This window comes from Spea bombifrons, chromosome 13, assembly GCF_027358695.1.
Source record: "Spea bombifrons isolate aSpeBom1 chromosome 13, aSpeBom1.2.pri, whole genome shotgun sequence".
Lineage (NCBI taxonomy): Eukaryota > Metazoa > Chordata > Amphibia > Anura > Pelobatidae > Spea > Spea bombifrons.
In genome coordinates this window covers 16,096,525-16,114,838 of record NC_071099.1, presented here as the reverse complement: position 1 = coordinate 16,114,838, position 18,314 = coordinate 16,096,525, and the positions used below count along the sequence as shown (strand labels likewise).

The following is an 18,314-nucleotide window of genomic DNA, read 5'->3' as shown; positions in this document are numbered from 1 at the left end:
ACGGGAGTTAGCGGGAGAGTTGGGGTTTCAGTTATGAACGGTCAACCCTGGCATGGTGGGTGATGCCCGTCGCTTGTAGTGCATGGGTCTGTAGGGTGACCTTCAAAAAATCCTAACAATTTGACTTTATTTATATATATATAAATTTATTTTTTTTAATGTATTTTTAGGTAACGATTTATTTTGGCTCGTGTGATGGATTTCTAGCCGCCATAAATTAAATCGGTCCTCTCTCCATGATGTTGGATATCACCGCCCTGTACCAAGGACAAGTGGCAAGTTTCATGGGCAAGTAATCCTTGGTTTAGGAGAACAAAGAGGTGCTTTATTATCCATCATCCCGAATTCCTTGCACCCGACAGGCGGAATGCATGGCCTCGTCCGCAAATCTGCTATAAAAAAACCATCTCTTTTAGCCCCGAGTTTTAGTCCCTCACATCGAAGGGTTAAGGTGAGGGTCTTTTTCTGCGTGTACGTGCATTAGCAGGAAGGATGCGATACGCAGCCTGTGACCCCCCTCCAGCTGTTATGATCTGATGGTTCCCATCGCGTATGACAGCACGTCGCTTTCTCATGTTTATTTTGTTTTGTTTTTTTCTTTGTTTTTTTTGGGGGGGGGGGATCAGTTATTCCAACCTTCCCACTCATCTCCAAACACAGGAACAAAGGGAGAGGGAGAGAGGACCAGGGACAGGAGAGATAACGGGGGGCACATCCGGGTTTGAGGAACCCCCTAATGAGTGGAAACGTCGGCACGCTGACGATAAGAATGTATGCAGGACTGTTCATTCAGATTAGTCGTATTGAGACCTTATCGTCAACTTGAAGTCCTGCTGGGGCAAACCTGTCCCGGGGGGGGGGGTTCTACGAGGTCAGAGAATATAGGTACAGGAAGGTAAACGTCACACTGATTAAAGCAGCTACGGAATAATTGGAGGTTACATCAGGTCTGGCAGATTAAAAAATAAAAAAAAAGTTTGAGTGTCTCATGAACTTTCTCATGGATAAAACTTTTGGGCCAAAGTTCCTAACCCCGACCTCCAGTTGTCTTTGTAGAAGCCACGTGGCAACCCAAGCGAAAAGGTATGTGTTGATGAGATTTATTGGTACCTTCTTTTGGCACCGTACCTGAGAACTTTCTAAATGAGCTGCCCTTGAGTCTCTTTAAATATTAACCCTTTGATAGGCCATTGTGAGGATTCTATGTAGAGACTCGCCAAATGCGCTACCCGAATGGCTCTAATACCGGCCCCCATGGAAACATTGACTTGTCATTATTTAAAGATACGCTTAATTGAGTCACCTGCATTCAAGCAGAGATATCAACCATAACATACTGGTAGCTAAAGCACCAATATGAACGCAATCTGCTCCTTCGCCGTGAGAACCTGAGACTGGCACAAAAACCCATCGACAACCATGTGTCTGCTGCATTCTCATCGTACTTTCTATAGAATGAGACGGGAAAAGAAGAAAACCCGTTAATGTCATTATTTTTCCAGTGATTGTGCGTAATGTCAAGCTAGCATCTGCAGTGCTGCGGTGACACTTGTGACATGACTGTTGGGTCAAAGGCCAGTCGCTCTCCGTGGGAATCTCCCAAAAACTAACATTCTCAGTGGATTTAAAGAGACTTTCTGTGCTTTAACCCCTTAAGGAGATTCTTGATACATTGTATTGTGACATGTCCTGCTATATGTATGGGTGAGTCAGAGGAGATCAAGATATTGATGGATATCAGGAAAGGGGGGGAAGGTATAGGATCTGTGCAGCTATCCATTCGTCACGCCATTCCCAAAACAGGGCATCTTCATTAGGGAGAGTGTATGTGTGTGCTTGAATGTTTGTGTGTGTGCGTGAATGTATGTGTGCGTCTATGTATGTATGTGCGCCTGTTTGTACGTGAATGTATGTGTGTGTGTGTGTGCGTGAATGTATGTGTGTGTGTGCGTGAATGTATGTGTATGTGTGCTTGAATGTATGTGTGCATCTATGCGCGCCTGTATGTACGTGTGTGTGTGAATGTATGTGTGTGTTTCTCATGCCTGCAAACGGCCGTAATATTTCCAGTAATAGAGGCACTGGGGTGAATGGCATGGGGGGGAGGTAACAGTCTGTCTTACTTCATTACATTAATTGGATTTCTGGGTCCCAGGCCACCCGCTGCGTCCAATGTTCAGTCTCTCTATTATTCTAGGGTATTAACCATTTCATGTAACGGAAGAAATACAAAAACTCAAAAAAAAAAAATAAATAAAACAAAACACATTTTCTCCATGTTTCCCCTACATGGAAAAACAAAATAATAAAATTAACAACAGTGAAATATTTTTCTGAAATGCCCCGGCCCCTGCTTATAAATGTATCTGTGTGTTTGTACACATGTGGGAATTGCACAAAAGATGGAATTAAATAAAATAATATTAAATAGAAACAATCTAAGTATAAAATACACATTTCCACATGTATGACAATCTTGTTTGCAGCCGTGGCACATCTGCTTTTGGGTACTACAACTCCCAGGACTCTCATCGTTATTCTGCCCGAGGGTTTCAGAAGTTTAAGCTGTAGTCAAGACAGTCCTTGCCATATTAAGACTGCTGGCAGCTATGCAGAACATTATATTGTGCCCATGCAGACAGCGTACAAAACGTGGGATGTATAAAGATTGGTATGACGTCACAGATGAAAAGAAATAGCTAAAATATTAATATTTTATTGTTTTATATAGCGCCATCATATTCCGCAGCGGTGTAAAATACTGAGAAAAGCAACAGGGCAGCATTCAGAAACTGTTTGGATGTCTGTGCATGCATGCGCAGCCTTTCTGATGTCAGGGGGCAGTTTCGGGGTAGTTGAACGAGCTGCTGCTTGGATTCCGAGGATGCGGTGATCAGCGAAGCAGCTTCAGGAACGAGAACATTTGTAGGTTACAGGGACGTTCCAGCCGTTATATCCACTTTAGGGCATCTAAACTTAAATAAATCATGGGGAAAAAAAGAAGGGAGAGAAATAACACTTCACAAGTGCCCCTTATATTTTCATGTTGTCCCATTTCCAAATGCCCGGGGGGGGCTGCATGTATTTGCCCCCTTTCCATGCAGGAGATAACTTCGGCCAAACGCACTACCACACTTGGCAAATCCCTTTAATAGCCCATCAAGCTGGGGTATCAACCATGGTAGCAAAGCACTATTTGGGAGTCTTATATATGATCACAGTGGGGTAGAAGAGGGGTCATCTTCAGACCCTGAGAATCTGCCCCTGCACCCTGTGATTGGGGCAAAAACACACAGGGGGTAAACCCTGACAGTACCCAGGTATGTAATAATATGATATAACCCTGAGACACAGGGGTAAACCCTGAGAGTCCCCAGGTATGTAATAGTATGATATAACCCTGAGACACAGGGAAGCTGATAAATGCCCTCATCCAGTGAAGCGCAATATATAGAGGAAAGTCACGTGCTCGCCATTACCTGAGCGCAGGACACCTGGTCCGCGTGCTTCAGCCGGGCCGCACGGTGATTGGTGAGCTCGGGGAAAGGCGGGAAAGGGATGCACACAGGCACCTCCTTTTTTCTGCTCTGAGCGAGACGGGGCGGAGAGAGCCGGACGCGGAGGGAGGAGGTTCGGGGAGCAGCGCTGTCACTGAGAGCCATGGAGGGGCGAGGGAGGCAGCGCAGCGCCGCGGACGCTCCCACACGAAGCAGTCCCGTAGGGTCCAATGAGCAGCGGAGACCGCAGCAGCCCGGAGTGAGTACCGGAGGGAAGGGGTAGCTTAACCTGACACAACTATAGGCAGGGGCAGTTATACTAACTCGCACCACGGAGACCGGGGCACCTGTGTCACCTAACTACAACTCCCAGCATATGCAGCCAGCCAGAGGGGTCCCAGGGCAGGGCTTGGCTGCCAGTGCTGAGAGTTGGTATCTGCGCTCATTTAAATGCTTAATGTTGAGCTTATCCCGATGTCTGAAACACCTCGATAAATTAATCTAGAAATTGGTGATTTGAGGTAAAATGCTGGGAACTCCAGTGCCAGGAAATCCCCATAACAGACATTATAATGACTGACACACGGGACTCGTTATACATCCCATAGTGTGGCATTGAGGAGGTCCTCACACTTACGTCAGGCAGGCTCTGAGGAGAGGTTATGTATGTTGTGTGAATGCTATGTGTATGCTTTATGTATGTTACATGTATGTTATGTGTATGCTTTATGTATGTTATATGTATGTTATGTGTGTGCTTTATGTATGTTATATGTATGTTATGTGTATGCTATATGTATGTTATTTTACTTAAGGGCTGATACACAGTGTTTCTATAGAAATGCCCACACATGCAGTGATTAACATGCTATATACACAGTATCAGTGATATGCAGCCCAGTGAACCATACACCTTTTAGTTATTATTATCTATTATTTATATAACGCCATCAAATATTTTCTATTATTTATATAACACCATCAATTATTATTATGTATTATATAATATAATATAGTTTCATAGAGCTTCTTACATACATTCAAAGGGTCTAACAAAACTAGAACTGACAGATGGACGATCCCATACATCAGGTAACGCGGTCTTGGCTCAAAGGCTTACAATCTAAAAGTCTAAGGTATACCTCACATTAGACAGTTAATCATTGGGGAGTTGGACATTTCCGTGATCGCATCTTTAATAATAATAATGTGTTTAAATGGAAGGGAACATCGGATGACGTCAGTGGTCCAAAGCTTAAATGATGAGAAGACAACAATCGGATTTGGCTGTGATGTAACTTGAGATTGGGTGTAAAATGAAGTCATCGTTTATGTGTGAATAACTAAATTTAATGGAAACATCTCAAAAGCATCGTATCCTAAAAAAGCTTAGACTAGGTTTTAAAAATAAAACGTAATAAGAATTTTTAGTTGGAAATTAAATGCCGCAGAACCCTCAGAACCAACAATATTTTGTTCATTCGGAGCGCCACATAAGGCGAATATATAGATTTCTGAAGCCCATTCTATGCATATAATAGTATTAGAAGTATTTAGTATTAGAAGTATTTACTATTAGAAGTATTTACTATTAGAAGTATTTAGTATTAGAAGTATTTACTATTAGAAGTATTTAGTATTAGAAGTATTTAGTATTAGCAGTATTTAGTATTAGCAGTATTTAGTATTAGAAGTATTTACTATTAGGAGTATTTAGTATTAGGAGTATTTAGTATTAGCAGTATTTAGTATTAGCAGTATTTAGTATTAGAAGTATTTACTATTAGGAGTATTTAGTATTAGCAGTATTTAGTATTAGCAGTATTTAGTATTAGAATTATTTACTATTAGGAGTATTTAGTATTAGAAGTATTTAGTATTAGAAGTATTTACTATTAGGAGTATTTAGTATTAGAAGTATTTAGTGTTAGAAGTATTTATTATTAGAAGTATTTAGTATTAGGAGTATTTAGTATTAGGAGTATTTAGTGTTAGCAGTATTTGTGCTCGTTGACCAGTAGCTTCGTCTTGAGCTTCTATATCAGCCACTGAACGCTTGTGGCATTAGAACTAGTATGATTTACACTTCATAGAATACTTTGTGTCTTTGTAACCTTAGCTTGTTTATTTTTATAACATTGGTTTCTATATCATCAACAAAATTATAAAATCAGCCATCAAAAAAATAAACAAAACGTGATGGACATCCTTCAGCAACATGACAGCCGGATGACAGAGGGAGAGAAGTATACAGAGCGTAAAGCACAGAAACCCATCTTAATGCGCAATTATTACTATTTTTTATTGTTTTATATAGCGCCATCAAATTCCGTAGCGCTGTACAATGGGTGAACAGGACACAAGTAGAATGTAACATAACAATTTGACTTTCAGAGGCAACAGGCAATAGAATGAATGCTGTGATCTGTGTTTCTGGAACTAGACTCACTTAGAAGAACTTATTCCGAAACTTTGGTAAAAGTTACTAAGATACTAAGTTTCTGACGCACATAACAGCCGTCCCCGGCATTTCTCTTCATGTATTATCACTGCATTAAAAGCCTACGCGGATAAACACGCGGAAATGTCAAGCATACAGAACACGGCGAATGCCTGCGGGCTGATCTCAGGAGACCGGGAGGCAATAGATTCAGGATTACTCTCCTTCCAGTAACAGTTTTGGGGGCATTTGTAAACAAGCAGCGAGTTCAGCCTTTTTAGTTAATTTCCTGCGTCTGTCTGTAAGATAATGTACCGGCTTTCACAAAACGCCCGATTTTCCCTGACTATTAGGACGAAGCCAGCATGTCTGGCCGGCGGATTCCAGCTTCCTTTTTAATATGTCGACTACAGACAGTGTTTTTAATGGCGCTGATGTCGCTCAAAATGAATTTAGACAAAAAAAGGAATATTGTTGGAATTTTAACAAACATCTAATACTGCAATCCGCTCTGCGTTTCCTCAAAGCCATGATAACTCTTTACTATTAAAAAGAAAACCCGCCTTAAGGCAGATATTTGTACATTTCTGTCAAAAATGAGTCGCTGAATTCCTTTACTTCATTTTCTGTTTGACTTGAAAGTTTATTTGTGGTCTTCGGGTTTGGATGACCTCATAGTGCGGGTTGTCTGGATAGTTAACGTTTCCACAGGTGAATGAATTAGCGTTAGGGGTATTAAGCTAGAATTTGTGATCCATCCAAGGCTATATATTTTTGACAATTTTCTAGATGCTTTGATTGTTTAATAAAATTAACAGTTTTTAAAACATAGTTAATAATACAACCTGACAAACATAGCCACCAGTCTACATTGAGCCAGACCAGAACATCTCATATTCACTCAGCTATTTGAGATGAGCCGTATAATATACTTTAATAAACTCCTCCACTCAAATGCATAAAAATACATCTTATAGATCAAGCGCCTGCTTATTTTCCCCCTGGACAAAATTCAGGGGGCAGTTTTCATTCGGAAATAAAATTCAAAGGCAAAAAACTCCTCCCTCTCCCCCCCTCTCTCTCTCCCCCCTCTCTCTCTCCCCCCCTCTCCTCTCTCCCCCCCTCTCCTATCTCTCTCCCCCCTCTCCTATCTCTCTCCCCCCTCTACTATCTCTCTCCCCCTCTCCTATCTCTCTCCCCACCTCTCATCTCTCTCCCCACCTCTCCTCTCTCTCCCTACCTCTCCTCTCTCTCCCTACCTCTCCTCTCTCTCTCTCCCCCCCCTCTCCTCTCTCTCCCCCTCTACTCTCTCCCACCTCTCCTCTCTCTCCCTACCTCTCCTCTCTCCCCCTCTCCTCTATCTCTCTATCCCCCTCTCATCTCTCTCTCTCCCCTCTCCTCTCTCTCATGTGAAACAGCCTCCCACTTAGAAGTAACTTGAGGTCCAGCAACCCCCCTGAGATCTTAATTTTTCTTTTCCCCTTTCCAATATAAATTGGTGTTTTGGTTGAGATTTTTAGAGACATTGAGTTTAGTTTTAGAGGATTTTTCCAGTATATCTTCTGCGTCTCTGGCATTGCAAATGTTAAGTATAGGCTGTGTGTCTTTTACCCCCTGTCCTTGATTGCTTGCTGTGGAGTTGGCGTTTGCTAAAACTTAATAAGCAGCACCCGTTACATTGATTATTTAACACATGTACCCACTTTGCACCTAAACCACATTTTCTAGGAACGGTGCCAGAAATGCTCATCATAGCTTTAAGTGACCCCAGATGAAGCCACGTCTTGTAATTACTGGCAGCAGCCTCAGAAATGTGTGACAGCAAACTTATTTAACGACATTTCTGCGCTTTTGGTAATTTTCTTAGTTGGGATCTCCCTCATTTCTGGTGATTTGTGTGAATGTCGTTTAAAAACAAATCTGTACAAATCAGAATGCAAATGATACCAGTTAACAATAACATGAAGACACATTAGGACACACAGGAGTAGATCCGACAGTCTGTTGGGAATGGTGAATACAAATATACTGTGCCCATGTTTTTAGTACTTTTTAGCAGAGTCCACATATTTAAATAATAATTTGCAGGGTTCATAATCCTGACTGTTTTATAGAGAAAACTACCTTAGTATGAGTTTCATTAGGGTGTTAAAGAGACACTTCAGCCATTATAAGCACCGAGCAATGAAACAATAATGAAATGTTAGTATCGCAACACACCTTTATCATGATTTAAAAAAATAATAATAATAATTACTCCTTTGACAAATGGAAAAAACTCTGCATTTCCCCCCCAGTTACCACTGTTTTTTTGGGACTGTTGATCATAAAAGATACCATTCAGTTTTCAGTTTTCCGCATCCTGACGATAAGACCGGCCTCTAGGGATTTGTAGGCATTTAATATTATTTTTTTCATAGATATAAAGAAAGTTTGGGTTTATTTATATCCGGTGCTCAGTGTTTTTTTTTTATGGACGCAAATGGAAAATTTTTGTCATATGACCTAAATCACGAGGCATTTGCCATTCAGCCAGGAGGGTTTCTCTGCATATATAATGTATAGAGAGTATAGAGAGTTTGTATATACATTTTAACCCTTTACCCCCATTGCTCCAAAAAGGCTTCACTTATTTAAAAGATGTGAGAAGCAACCTCATGTCCCAGCGTTGTTTTGGCAACTAAACAAGGTTGTACTCCAGCTATTTATTAAAAAAAAACAGCATTATCAGGGGCGTTCTTATTTACAGAACAGCGCGGTAATTCTCTGGATATAGGCTATTTTTTTAAGAATCTACTTTATAGCCATTTTTAATGCAAACTCAGCAGTTCCAGGACAATGGAGGTTTAGCTGTCACAATAGCGCAGCCTCACCAGTTTCTGAGGAGACTTTCTGCGCTAATTAAACGCGATGAAATCGGTGTCCGATGCCGTTTTGTTTTGCTGTTTTTGACAGGTGTCACTATCAATGCATTCATCTGCAAAAATATCGCACTAATATAAGATCAAATGCGTTCCCAAATTGAACGTATAATGCGACTTGGCATTAGATTTCTCTATATGTTTCCTGCACGGCTGGTTATTTACTTCGGCTATGTTTTGTTTGCTTGTAGGAGTTGGTTACTTTTTCCCCCCTCTTTTCTTCGCATGACCGACGCAGATTTTTAGATTGTTTATACATTCCAGCGAACTGCCCCGAGGAAAGAAGTATACATCTTGAAAGCTTGTCAAATATGTGCTAAATTAACTTAATGCTAATTCAATCCTGGATTTCCTTTCCTAGTTATTTATAGATCACTGCAGCCATGGCCAGTCTGCACTCCAGATCCCTCTGATTTTAGCCCAGTTTCTTTTTTTTGTTGAGATTTTGTCCTCTGGATTGTTTTAGTTTATCTCAGAGGAGAAAACAGGCCAGAGGATGGAGACATTTATATGTATAACTTTGATATATATATATATATATACACACATATATACTTTTATAGATATATGGTAAGACTACCACAATTACAAACACAACACTAGTCTGTTCCCAGGAGAAAAAACTTTGATTGTCTGTAAATGTGAGAGTGAACACGCAGAATTTTTTTGCTAAACACTTTCAAGCTCACAATTAAAGCTGGCGTGGGACCCGAAAGTACGAGTAATCCTTTCAAAGCCATAGACCCAGCGCAGATAAACCCGTCTCATCGATCAACGTAGAAGATGTTGTAAGCCCTCCGATGTACTAAAACCTTTTGGGGTAAACACCTCTCTTAACAGTGGAGTCCAGAAATGACTAGATGCAGTGCACCGTTTTCTCGTAGATCCTTTGTTTCCAGACCGATTGTTAAAATGATTTGTGGCTGAAATACTGAATTACGGTTATTGTATTTTGATCGATCACAAGTACCGCGGGTGATCCGCTGTGATCTGATTAAAGTGCAATTCTAGAATGATATCTCGAGAAATGTATGGGGTTTCAATGTATGGTTGGTTTGTTTTCCAGTGCGATGTCTGAACGATCCAAGAGAACCTTGCATGACTCAGAAAGCTGCAGCTGACAGGAGCGCTTGGATGCTGGTACGTTTTACTCTGTTGTTCAAGTGTTTATTGTTTCTATCTTTAAATGTTTTAAGTGCGGCTGAAATGTGCATGAGGCAAGTGCATTGCATTAGGCGAGGCGTAATAACGCCTTTTAATCTTGCATGAGTTCTTTAGAGGCTCATTGGGGGTCCTTTAATTTTGAGTCTGAAGACTGTCAATAGCGATGTAAACCTCATAGGTCTTTTCTTTAAATGAAAAGGCGGCTAAGGAGACCCTGATCCAGAGAACTAACCTAAAGCGATAATCCATAGGAAGAGCGGACCCATAAAACAGACAGCGACATTAGTGGAGCCTGGAAAATGCTACAAACAGGACGGAATTACAAAAGTTCATAGTTTGATATCTGAAGAAGAGACCTGTTTTTTATGTTGACCAAATAAAAGGTGTCACATTCAGCTAAACATTGGATCATCCCTTGGGGGAACACGGCAGCGCCGCTTTGTTTTATCTTAGTGTCGCATAAAACTGATTGAAGCCATCTTTCTTGGAGTTGAAGATGTTGCTTTATTTTAATCCCAAAGCTGTACTGTGAAGCACCTTCATTAAAAACATAACTTTCCATATCTTATTATGTTGGCCCAATAAAAGATATCAACGTCTACAGAAAACTCCATTTCTCTTGGACTCAAATATCACCTATGATCCATTCAAGGGCCTTTGCTGAAGAAAAAAAACTTGAGGACACATTTTGCCTCTGATCCTGTTATTTCAGTAATTTAGTTTAATTTAAGTGCTGAATGTTGACACTGTAAAGATTGTGACTGATCTAACATTAGTATTCAGATTATGTTGAAATCCTTGCAGTCTTACTGTGATAATATGTACTTCTTTGTAACGTGAATCTGTAGGCACATGTCGGTGCATTGAATATGCTGTAAGGTGTGCACTAAAATGAATATACGTGATGGATAACCACTTTTAGGACGAGGCACAATCTCGGTATTGACGGTATTTCTCTTATTTGTGTTGAAGGAGGAGCGGGCAACATGAGTTGGAGTTTCTTGACGCGCCTTTTAGAGGAAATCCATCATCACTCTACCTTTGTTGGGAAGATTTGGCTAACGGTGCTGATAGTTTTCCGCATCGTCCTGACTGTGGTGGGAGGAGAATCCATTTACTACGATGAGCAAGCCAAGTTTGTCTGCAACACCGAGCAGCCAGGCTGTGAGAATGTGTGTTATGACGCCTTTGCCCCGCTTTCTCACGTGCGTTTTTGGGTTTTTCAAATCATCTTGGTGGCCACGCCGTCTCTCTTGTATCTGGGTTACGCCGTGCACAAAATCGCAAGGAGGGAGGAGCGCAATGAGTACGATAAGAGGGCAAAGATGAGGTCTTTTCCTTTGCGCTGGAAGCAACATCGCGGGCTAGAAGAAGCCGAGGATGACAACGAGGAAGACCCAATGATGTACCCAGAAACTGAACTGGAAAGTGAGAGAGGCCATCGGGAGGCGAACCGCAGCAAAATCAAGCATGACGGCCGTAGACGGATCCGCGCTGATGGGTTGTTGAGAATTTACGTTTTGCAGCTGCTGGTCAGAACATTTTTTGAAGTGGGTTTCCTGGCCGGGCAGTTTTTTTTATACGGTTTTGAAGTAATTCCAAAATATGAGTGCATTACGAAGCCTTGCCCTCACATGGTAGACTGCTTTATATCCCGTCCCACTGAAAAGACCATCTTTCTGTTAATTATGTATGGGGTGAGCTGCCTGTGCTTACTCCTGAACGTTTGGGAAATGCTCCACCTTGGCTTTGGGACCATACGCGATGCGCTTAATAACCGGAGAAAGGAGGTGGATGATTCCTCAACATACAATTACCCGTTCACCTGGAACACCCCATCAGCTCCTCCTGGTTACAACATTGCAGTAAAGCCAGATCAAATTCAGTACACGGAGCTCACCAATGCCAAAATGGCTTACAAACAAAACCGGGCCAACATTGCTCAGGAGCAGCAGTATGGAAACAGGGCGGACAACCTCACGACTAACCTGGAGCACCTGCACCGGGAAATCCAGGTTGCTCAGGAACGGCTAGAAATGGCCATCCAGGCCTACAACAGCCATAGCAACACACCCATCGCCAAAGAGAAAAGACTCAAGAAAGGGTCGAACAAGAGCAGCGTCAGCAGCCGGTCCGGAGACGGAAAGACCTCGGTTTGGATTTAATCACCACAAACAGGTTGTGACTCCTCGTCTCCGGGAGGAACTGTCAAGCAGAATAATAACTTCCATTTCTATAAATATTTTGGTTCAGTTCATGTTTCAGAGGCACTTGACAGCATGAGCCTGCGCTTTAAATAAATATGGCTGCACAAAGATCTTGCCTATATGTATTCTGCTGAGCATTAGCGTGTGTCATGACGGCGTTATTAGCCCTGCAGTCTGTCAGAGGTTTCTCCGTATCGCGGAGAGCGGACAGTAGAAGGACATTCCAGGCCGTTAAATGCATAACTCTTCTATGGAACGTTTAATCGCCGGCAGGTTGCTGGAATGATTGGTTTTATTTCAGCGTCACATGAAACTTTTATGCACTTCTCCTCGTGTAAAGGGGTAACGGGCGGTTTCGGATCTCTGGAGTCTTTGATAAACCTTCCGCTTCCGTAAAAGGGCTCGTACCGGCATCTGCACCGCAGGTCTCTTTGGTGAAGCGACTCAAGGATTAAAAGTGCCTTGTTTTGTCAGTGAACAGAGAAATCCTTTTTTTTGTTTAACTTTTTTTGCATCTTTTTTTTATACCGCATAGAAGACCTTATTGGAGAAAACAAGCTGCCTGGGTCTGTTCGCTCGGTGGACAGACACATATTCCTCTTTTGTATTAATGTTCAAGCAAAGAAGTCTGATTAGGAGGAAATCTTCCAACATACTTGATACAAAGCAGAATTGTTCTTTTCTAGTATATTACGAAAACTCCTGTTCCCAAATTTGTGACAATTTTGTCTAAATACCTGTTTTGGCCCAAGTCCTCGTCGGCGTTATCTGCTGTGTTGCAGATCCGTTCCTAATACTTATGATTTAAGACATTTTAGTTACTAGGTAACCAGATCTAAAAGTATTAAGAGAAAGCTCTTGAATACAATTTGATACTGATTAATTGTGGTGAAGCACAATGTTTTTCAGTTATATTTAGTACGTAAGAACTTCATACATGTGAAGCCACGGTTGCTGGTTTAAGGTGTCTTTTTTGCCTAAAAATGAGATGTGTTACTGTAGGTTTTGCCATCAGGTGCTCGTTCTCTGTAAGGACTTTTTTTTTTTTGCCCGTGAGCCTTGATCTGGAATTTTTTTTTCCAGTAACCGTCAGTCCACTGTACAAGTCAACTTTTGTTTTGTTCCATTAACGTTACAAACGTCTAGATTGCAAGCTCATCACATCCTGTTGACTCCATCATACAGCGCTATGGAATATGATGGCGATACATACACATCAATAAATAATAACGCAATAAAGTGTAAATATGACAAATGCAAAATGGTTGTAAACAAGAAAATGTGTTAAGAGCTACAAAATAAATGTTTGAATTCCGGTTTCTTAGCAACCGATGTTGGCTTTTTTTGTATTTTTAAGGTTTTTATTTCTAATGATAGCTGTGCGGTCCCTTTAAATTCTTGCATTCTCTCTTTTGCACCGGGGCATTTTGCAGAATCCCGCCATATACATTTGCCCCTTTCCCTACCCAGCCAGCCATTTGTCTTCAGCCGAACACATCTTCCCGCACGTGATATATTTAACCGCCACTCAGCTCCAACACTTGTTAGGAAAAGCCGCGGGGTCTTTTAAGACCTCTGTACGCAGGTGGAGAAACCATTCCCGATGATTTTAATGGGAGCCCTTTCCTGCCACTGATTGGCTGCTGTAACTAACCAATCGGTGGCAGGAGGACAGCTTCTCGCTCAGTTAAATATCCCGTCTGTGAGTGCTTGATCATGGTAGACTCCGTCTGGGAGCAAAGTGAAAACTAATGTATGACATTCCTGTCCAGGTAGTTCATTACTTATTGTTTATTGTTCTGTTTTAAGCTACATATTTTTAGTATAATATATAACGTCCATCATGTTGGTGAAATGATTTGATTTAATTTCAGTGATATGAAGTACTTGCCAAGTGTTACGGGATTTATAGCCCATCTGTGGAAAGCGTTTACACCGCTAAGCCTGCTCATTCCATTATCCTGATGATGTCATTTCGTTGTGCCTAGTTTACACAATCTTTATGGCTTGTGTGTATATATATATATATATATATATATATATATATACAGTGCATATCTGTAAAGCACATGCAGCGTGGCTCAGCTCTTCTTGTTGGTTTATGCACATTAAATGTGTATATATGGATATAGCTATTCTGTGTGGCCCCCTCAAACGATAAGAAATATGAAAGCTATGAAAAATATTAACCAGAACATTTATAATGAATCTCGAATGAATTCTGGTTAATAAATGAAGTCGCTGCACCTTCTATCTGGATTGAGTATTCAAAGGAAGACTTTTCTTGCATCGATCCAGTGTGGTTTGCATTTTCTTTTAGACTTTCACCGAAGCAAGACTTCAGCTAAAAATCTGCATTTTCTCCTTATTTGGTAACAATTGGGAAAAAAGCAACATCATAAGGATGAGGTTATTATGCGTGTCTCCCCCTCAGCGGTAAAACAGAAAACAGGCTGGAGGAGAATGAGGGTTGTTTGCGTTTAGGATACGTTTGCGTAACGGCAACAAACGAAAGCCATTCTGTGGAGGTGGAATCCTTGGGAAACAGGAGGAACGATTACATTTATAGAAAAGAGGGTGAGCCCTTGGAAGAGTTTCCCAGGGGAGATGGTAGACGCTATTCTAGTGGATACTTAAAAATATACTCTGACTAAACCCACTGCAGACTATTGACCTCTATTTGCGTCACATAATAACAGCACTTGAGTGACGTTTATATACATCGAGTGGCAAAAGAACTGCTGTTTTGGACGTCGTTGGGATGGGGAGTGACTTACTGGATCCGTGATGATCCAAGCCGATCCCTGTTGGTTCCATCTGTGATCTCTTTTTACAGCAGATCACTAAGAGTCAGATGCCTCTCTCCTCATCATGCCAATGGCGAGCTGTAGGCATTAAAGCGCTATAGCGATCAAATAACTACCAAAACGGAGGCCGTCTTCCTCTGTGTTAGTGGGACAGTTTAATGACCCGCTTATTGTCTCCTTGATTTTTTGTGTTGGAGGGACTGGCTTATTTGGTTGCATTCGCTGACTACCTACCATGGCCTGAGAGGAGGCCGGCATCTACATTAGCCAACAGCATTTAATCCAAGCCACTGAAGTTCCCCTCCCTGCAGCCATCCTGTGCCTCTCTTGTCTGTCACGTTCAATTTGTCTTCATGCTCCGTTGAGTCCTTGTTGTCACGGCCTGAGCTGTAATTACTGGGAAGAACCAGCGGCAAATGACTTTGGATCTCCCGAGCATGGGGGGGGGTGGATTCCCCAGCTAGAGAAAAGTACAGCAGGTGCCAGCGGGTCCAGCACGTTCTGTAATCTCCAGACTCTTCCTCGAGGCTTTCTTCCCTGCTTCATGGGTCTGATATCTCCCCCCAGTCTAGTAGATGTGAGTGTTAAGACTTTGTGGGTTGGAGGGAGGGGGGGGGGGTTTGCAGGGGAAACCAAATATTTGGATTTCAGTTGAAATGTTTGGTCACAAAGATGCTAATTTCTACTAATTTGGGCAGACAGCAAAGTGCTTTGTGCCGAACCCCGTATGTAACAATAACACAAGTCTTACAACAGACATTGGTGTTTGTATAGACAGTCTGGAAATAAGAGATGAAGCCCTCAGAGTCCTTCTTTTAGGGGTCCTAAGAAACATCCAGGGTCTCAGGGTCTCACAAGAATGAGTAATGGCCCTCTGAACGAGTGAGTGGGAATCAATCTGCGGTGGTCCTTTCCATAACCCCCTCTAGCTGAAATCACCAAAATCATAATCATTGTATAATAATTATAATAATTTTAGGAATTTCTCAATAAAGACTCAAACAAGGAGCAAATCAACATGTTTGGAGTCGTTTTTGGGTGCATCAGAGTCATCTCGGCTTGCACAGAAATAATTCACCAGGGTTAACCCTTTGTACGGTATAGTTAAGGAGATTCACTGTTTACAGTGTTTCTCCTCCCAAAGCAGAGATCATTGTTTAAATAGTTAAATGGTGTGTTAATGCTAGTTATATATGCCTTCAAATAGTTAAATGGTGTTAATGCTAATTATATATGCCTTCAAATAGTTAAATGGTGTGTTAATGCTAGTTATATATGCCTTCAAATAGTTAAATGGTGTTAATGCTAGTTATATATGCCTTCAAATAGTTAAATGGTGTGTTAATGCTAGTTATGTATGCCTTCAAATAGTTAAATGGTGTGTTAATGCTAGTTATATATGCCTTCAAATAGTTAAATGGTGTGTTAATGCTAGTTATGTATGCCTTCAAATAGTTAAATGGTGTGTTAATGCTAGTTATATATGCCTTCAAATAGTTAAATGGTGTTAATGCTAGTTATATATGCCTTCAAATAGTTAAATGGTGTGTTAATGCTAGTTATGTATGCCTTCAAATAGTTAAATGGTGTTAATGCTAGTTATATATGCCTTCAAATAGTTAAATGGTGTTAATGCTAGTTATATATGCATTCCAAATTAAGTGACATCAGGAATGTAAATGCATTTTGCTCTTTATATACCGGTATATTTATATGTATGGCATCGGCGCCCCCTAATGGTTCTTGATGATATACATTTAGCAGCACTTTACGTACATAACACGTAACATTCTATTTAGTATTTGTATTACTTTATCATCCGCAAGCATGCTTGGAACGTGATTTCTCCTCAATCATATGAAGCTGGGATAATAACAGCAGCTTCTGTCCATTTCTAGTAAGACAACAGAGCCAGATACTTCCCGGTGCTTTTCCAATCTGGCTTATTCTACATTAACCCCTTAAGGACAATGGGTTTTCTTTCTTAAATGTTTGTCTGGGACAGGAGCCATTGTGTTACTTTAGTGACGTGTGCATTCAAACAGAATTGTTTGTTAGTTATTTTGTTAGTTATGGATCATACATTGAAAGGAACCAATTTGGACAATTTTATGTGATGGGCCCATGTCTGTTTTTGGACCCCCTGGCAGTCCCCAAGTTTAATTTACCCCATCTTTGCAATAGTAGACCCCCAAGGCAACGTGGCATTTTGTGCCTATTTTTAACCATTTTCTGCCTACCTTTTTGGGTGCATTTTTCTTACACAGTGCACTTTATGTGAAAATTACAGAAAAATGATGATGTGTAGGCAACGGGGTTAACAGGGGGCAGCAGATGGAAGTTAGGGATGGGCAGCTGCTGGGGGGTGAATGGGAGCTGCATGGTACTCCGTAAAACAATCGCCGACACAGAATCCCGGCTGGGAATAGCAAGAAGGACAGTGTCCTTCCGCACACACTCTGCATTCCTTTTGGGGGTTTCTCTTTTTGATTGTTGGGGGGATTTTATAAATAAAGTGGGCTTCAGCAGCCCTTCCCACTCCTGGAACTGCCGAAGGGCCAGGTGCATCAGAAGTCAACACCCCGGAGATCAACCGGAGCTGAAATTGGAGAAAAGTTTTTGCTCCGGGGTGCGGCTTTTTAAAAAGCACTCCTTCATGATAAGGTAAGGCTGTAGCAGCTGGTCTGCCGGGTCCACGCCTCCCATATGCTTATTAAAAGCCCCAACGCACGCCGGCTTCAAAGTAACCCCAGCTCTGCCACGGACAGGAACGCGCATAGTGCTTTCGTCATGGACGGTGCTGCGCATGTACACATCCTTCCTGTCTCTAAACTTAAGTGCCAACAGAGTATTCCCCCTTATTTATAAAAAAAAAAACCTTAAAAATCCTAAAACTAACTCCTAACGCAAACAAATTCTACCTGGATATTTGGGGGAAGGGTACCTAAACTACTACTAACAATTTTTTTTAGATTTTTTAAAAAAAAGCAATAAAATAAAGATCAAACCCAAAAAATCTAATCATCAGATAAGAAAATAAATGGAAAATAGCAATGGAATCCGGAGATAATTGCTCAGTAACAAACAAAGCCTCCTCTCGCTCTCTGATACAAGACCAAAGTGAAAGTTAGGAAGAGGTTGGGCTTTGTTGGGTCACTGAGAGGTCATTTTTTGGGATGTGACCACTGTGATTGGTTTTCACAGTGATCACGTGACTGTTTTCAAAAAATATTGCATGGTCTGCCTAAACTACCAAGGCAACCAGGATCAACCAGGAT

General features: G+C 41.4%; 1 protein-coding gene across 2 annotated transcripts; it reads left to right on the top strand.

Annotated features, from left to right (window-relative positions):
- Positions 1–3,647: 3,647 nt before the first annotated feature.
- GJC1 (gap junction protein gamma 1) lies at positions 3,648–12,326 on the top strand. 2 transcript variants are annotated; one of them, XM_053453821.1, is made up of 3 exons: positions 3,648–3,756; positions 9,925–9,998; positions 10,995–12,326. In XM_053453821.1, the coding sequence occupies exon 3, from the start codon at positions 11,009–11,011 to the stop codon at positions 12,185–12,187; it is 1,179 nt and encodes a 392-aa protein (XP_053309796.1). In that variant the 5' UTR covers positions 3,648–3,756; positions 9,925–9,998; positions 10,995–11,008; the 3' UTR covers positions 12,188–12,326. The 2 variants fall into 2 exon arrangements, with proteins under 2 accessions (XP_053309796.1, XP_053309797.1); XM_053453822.1 differs by lacking the exon at positions 3,648–3,756 and having other exon boundaries at positions 9,766–9,998.
- The last annotated feature ends 5,988 nt before the right edge of the window (positions 12,327–18,314 follow it).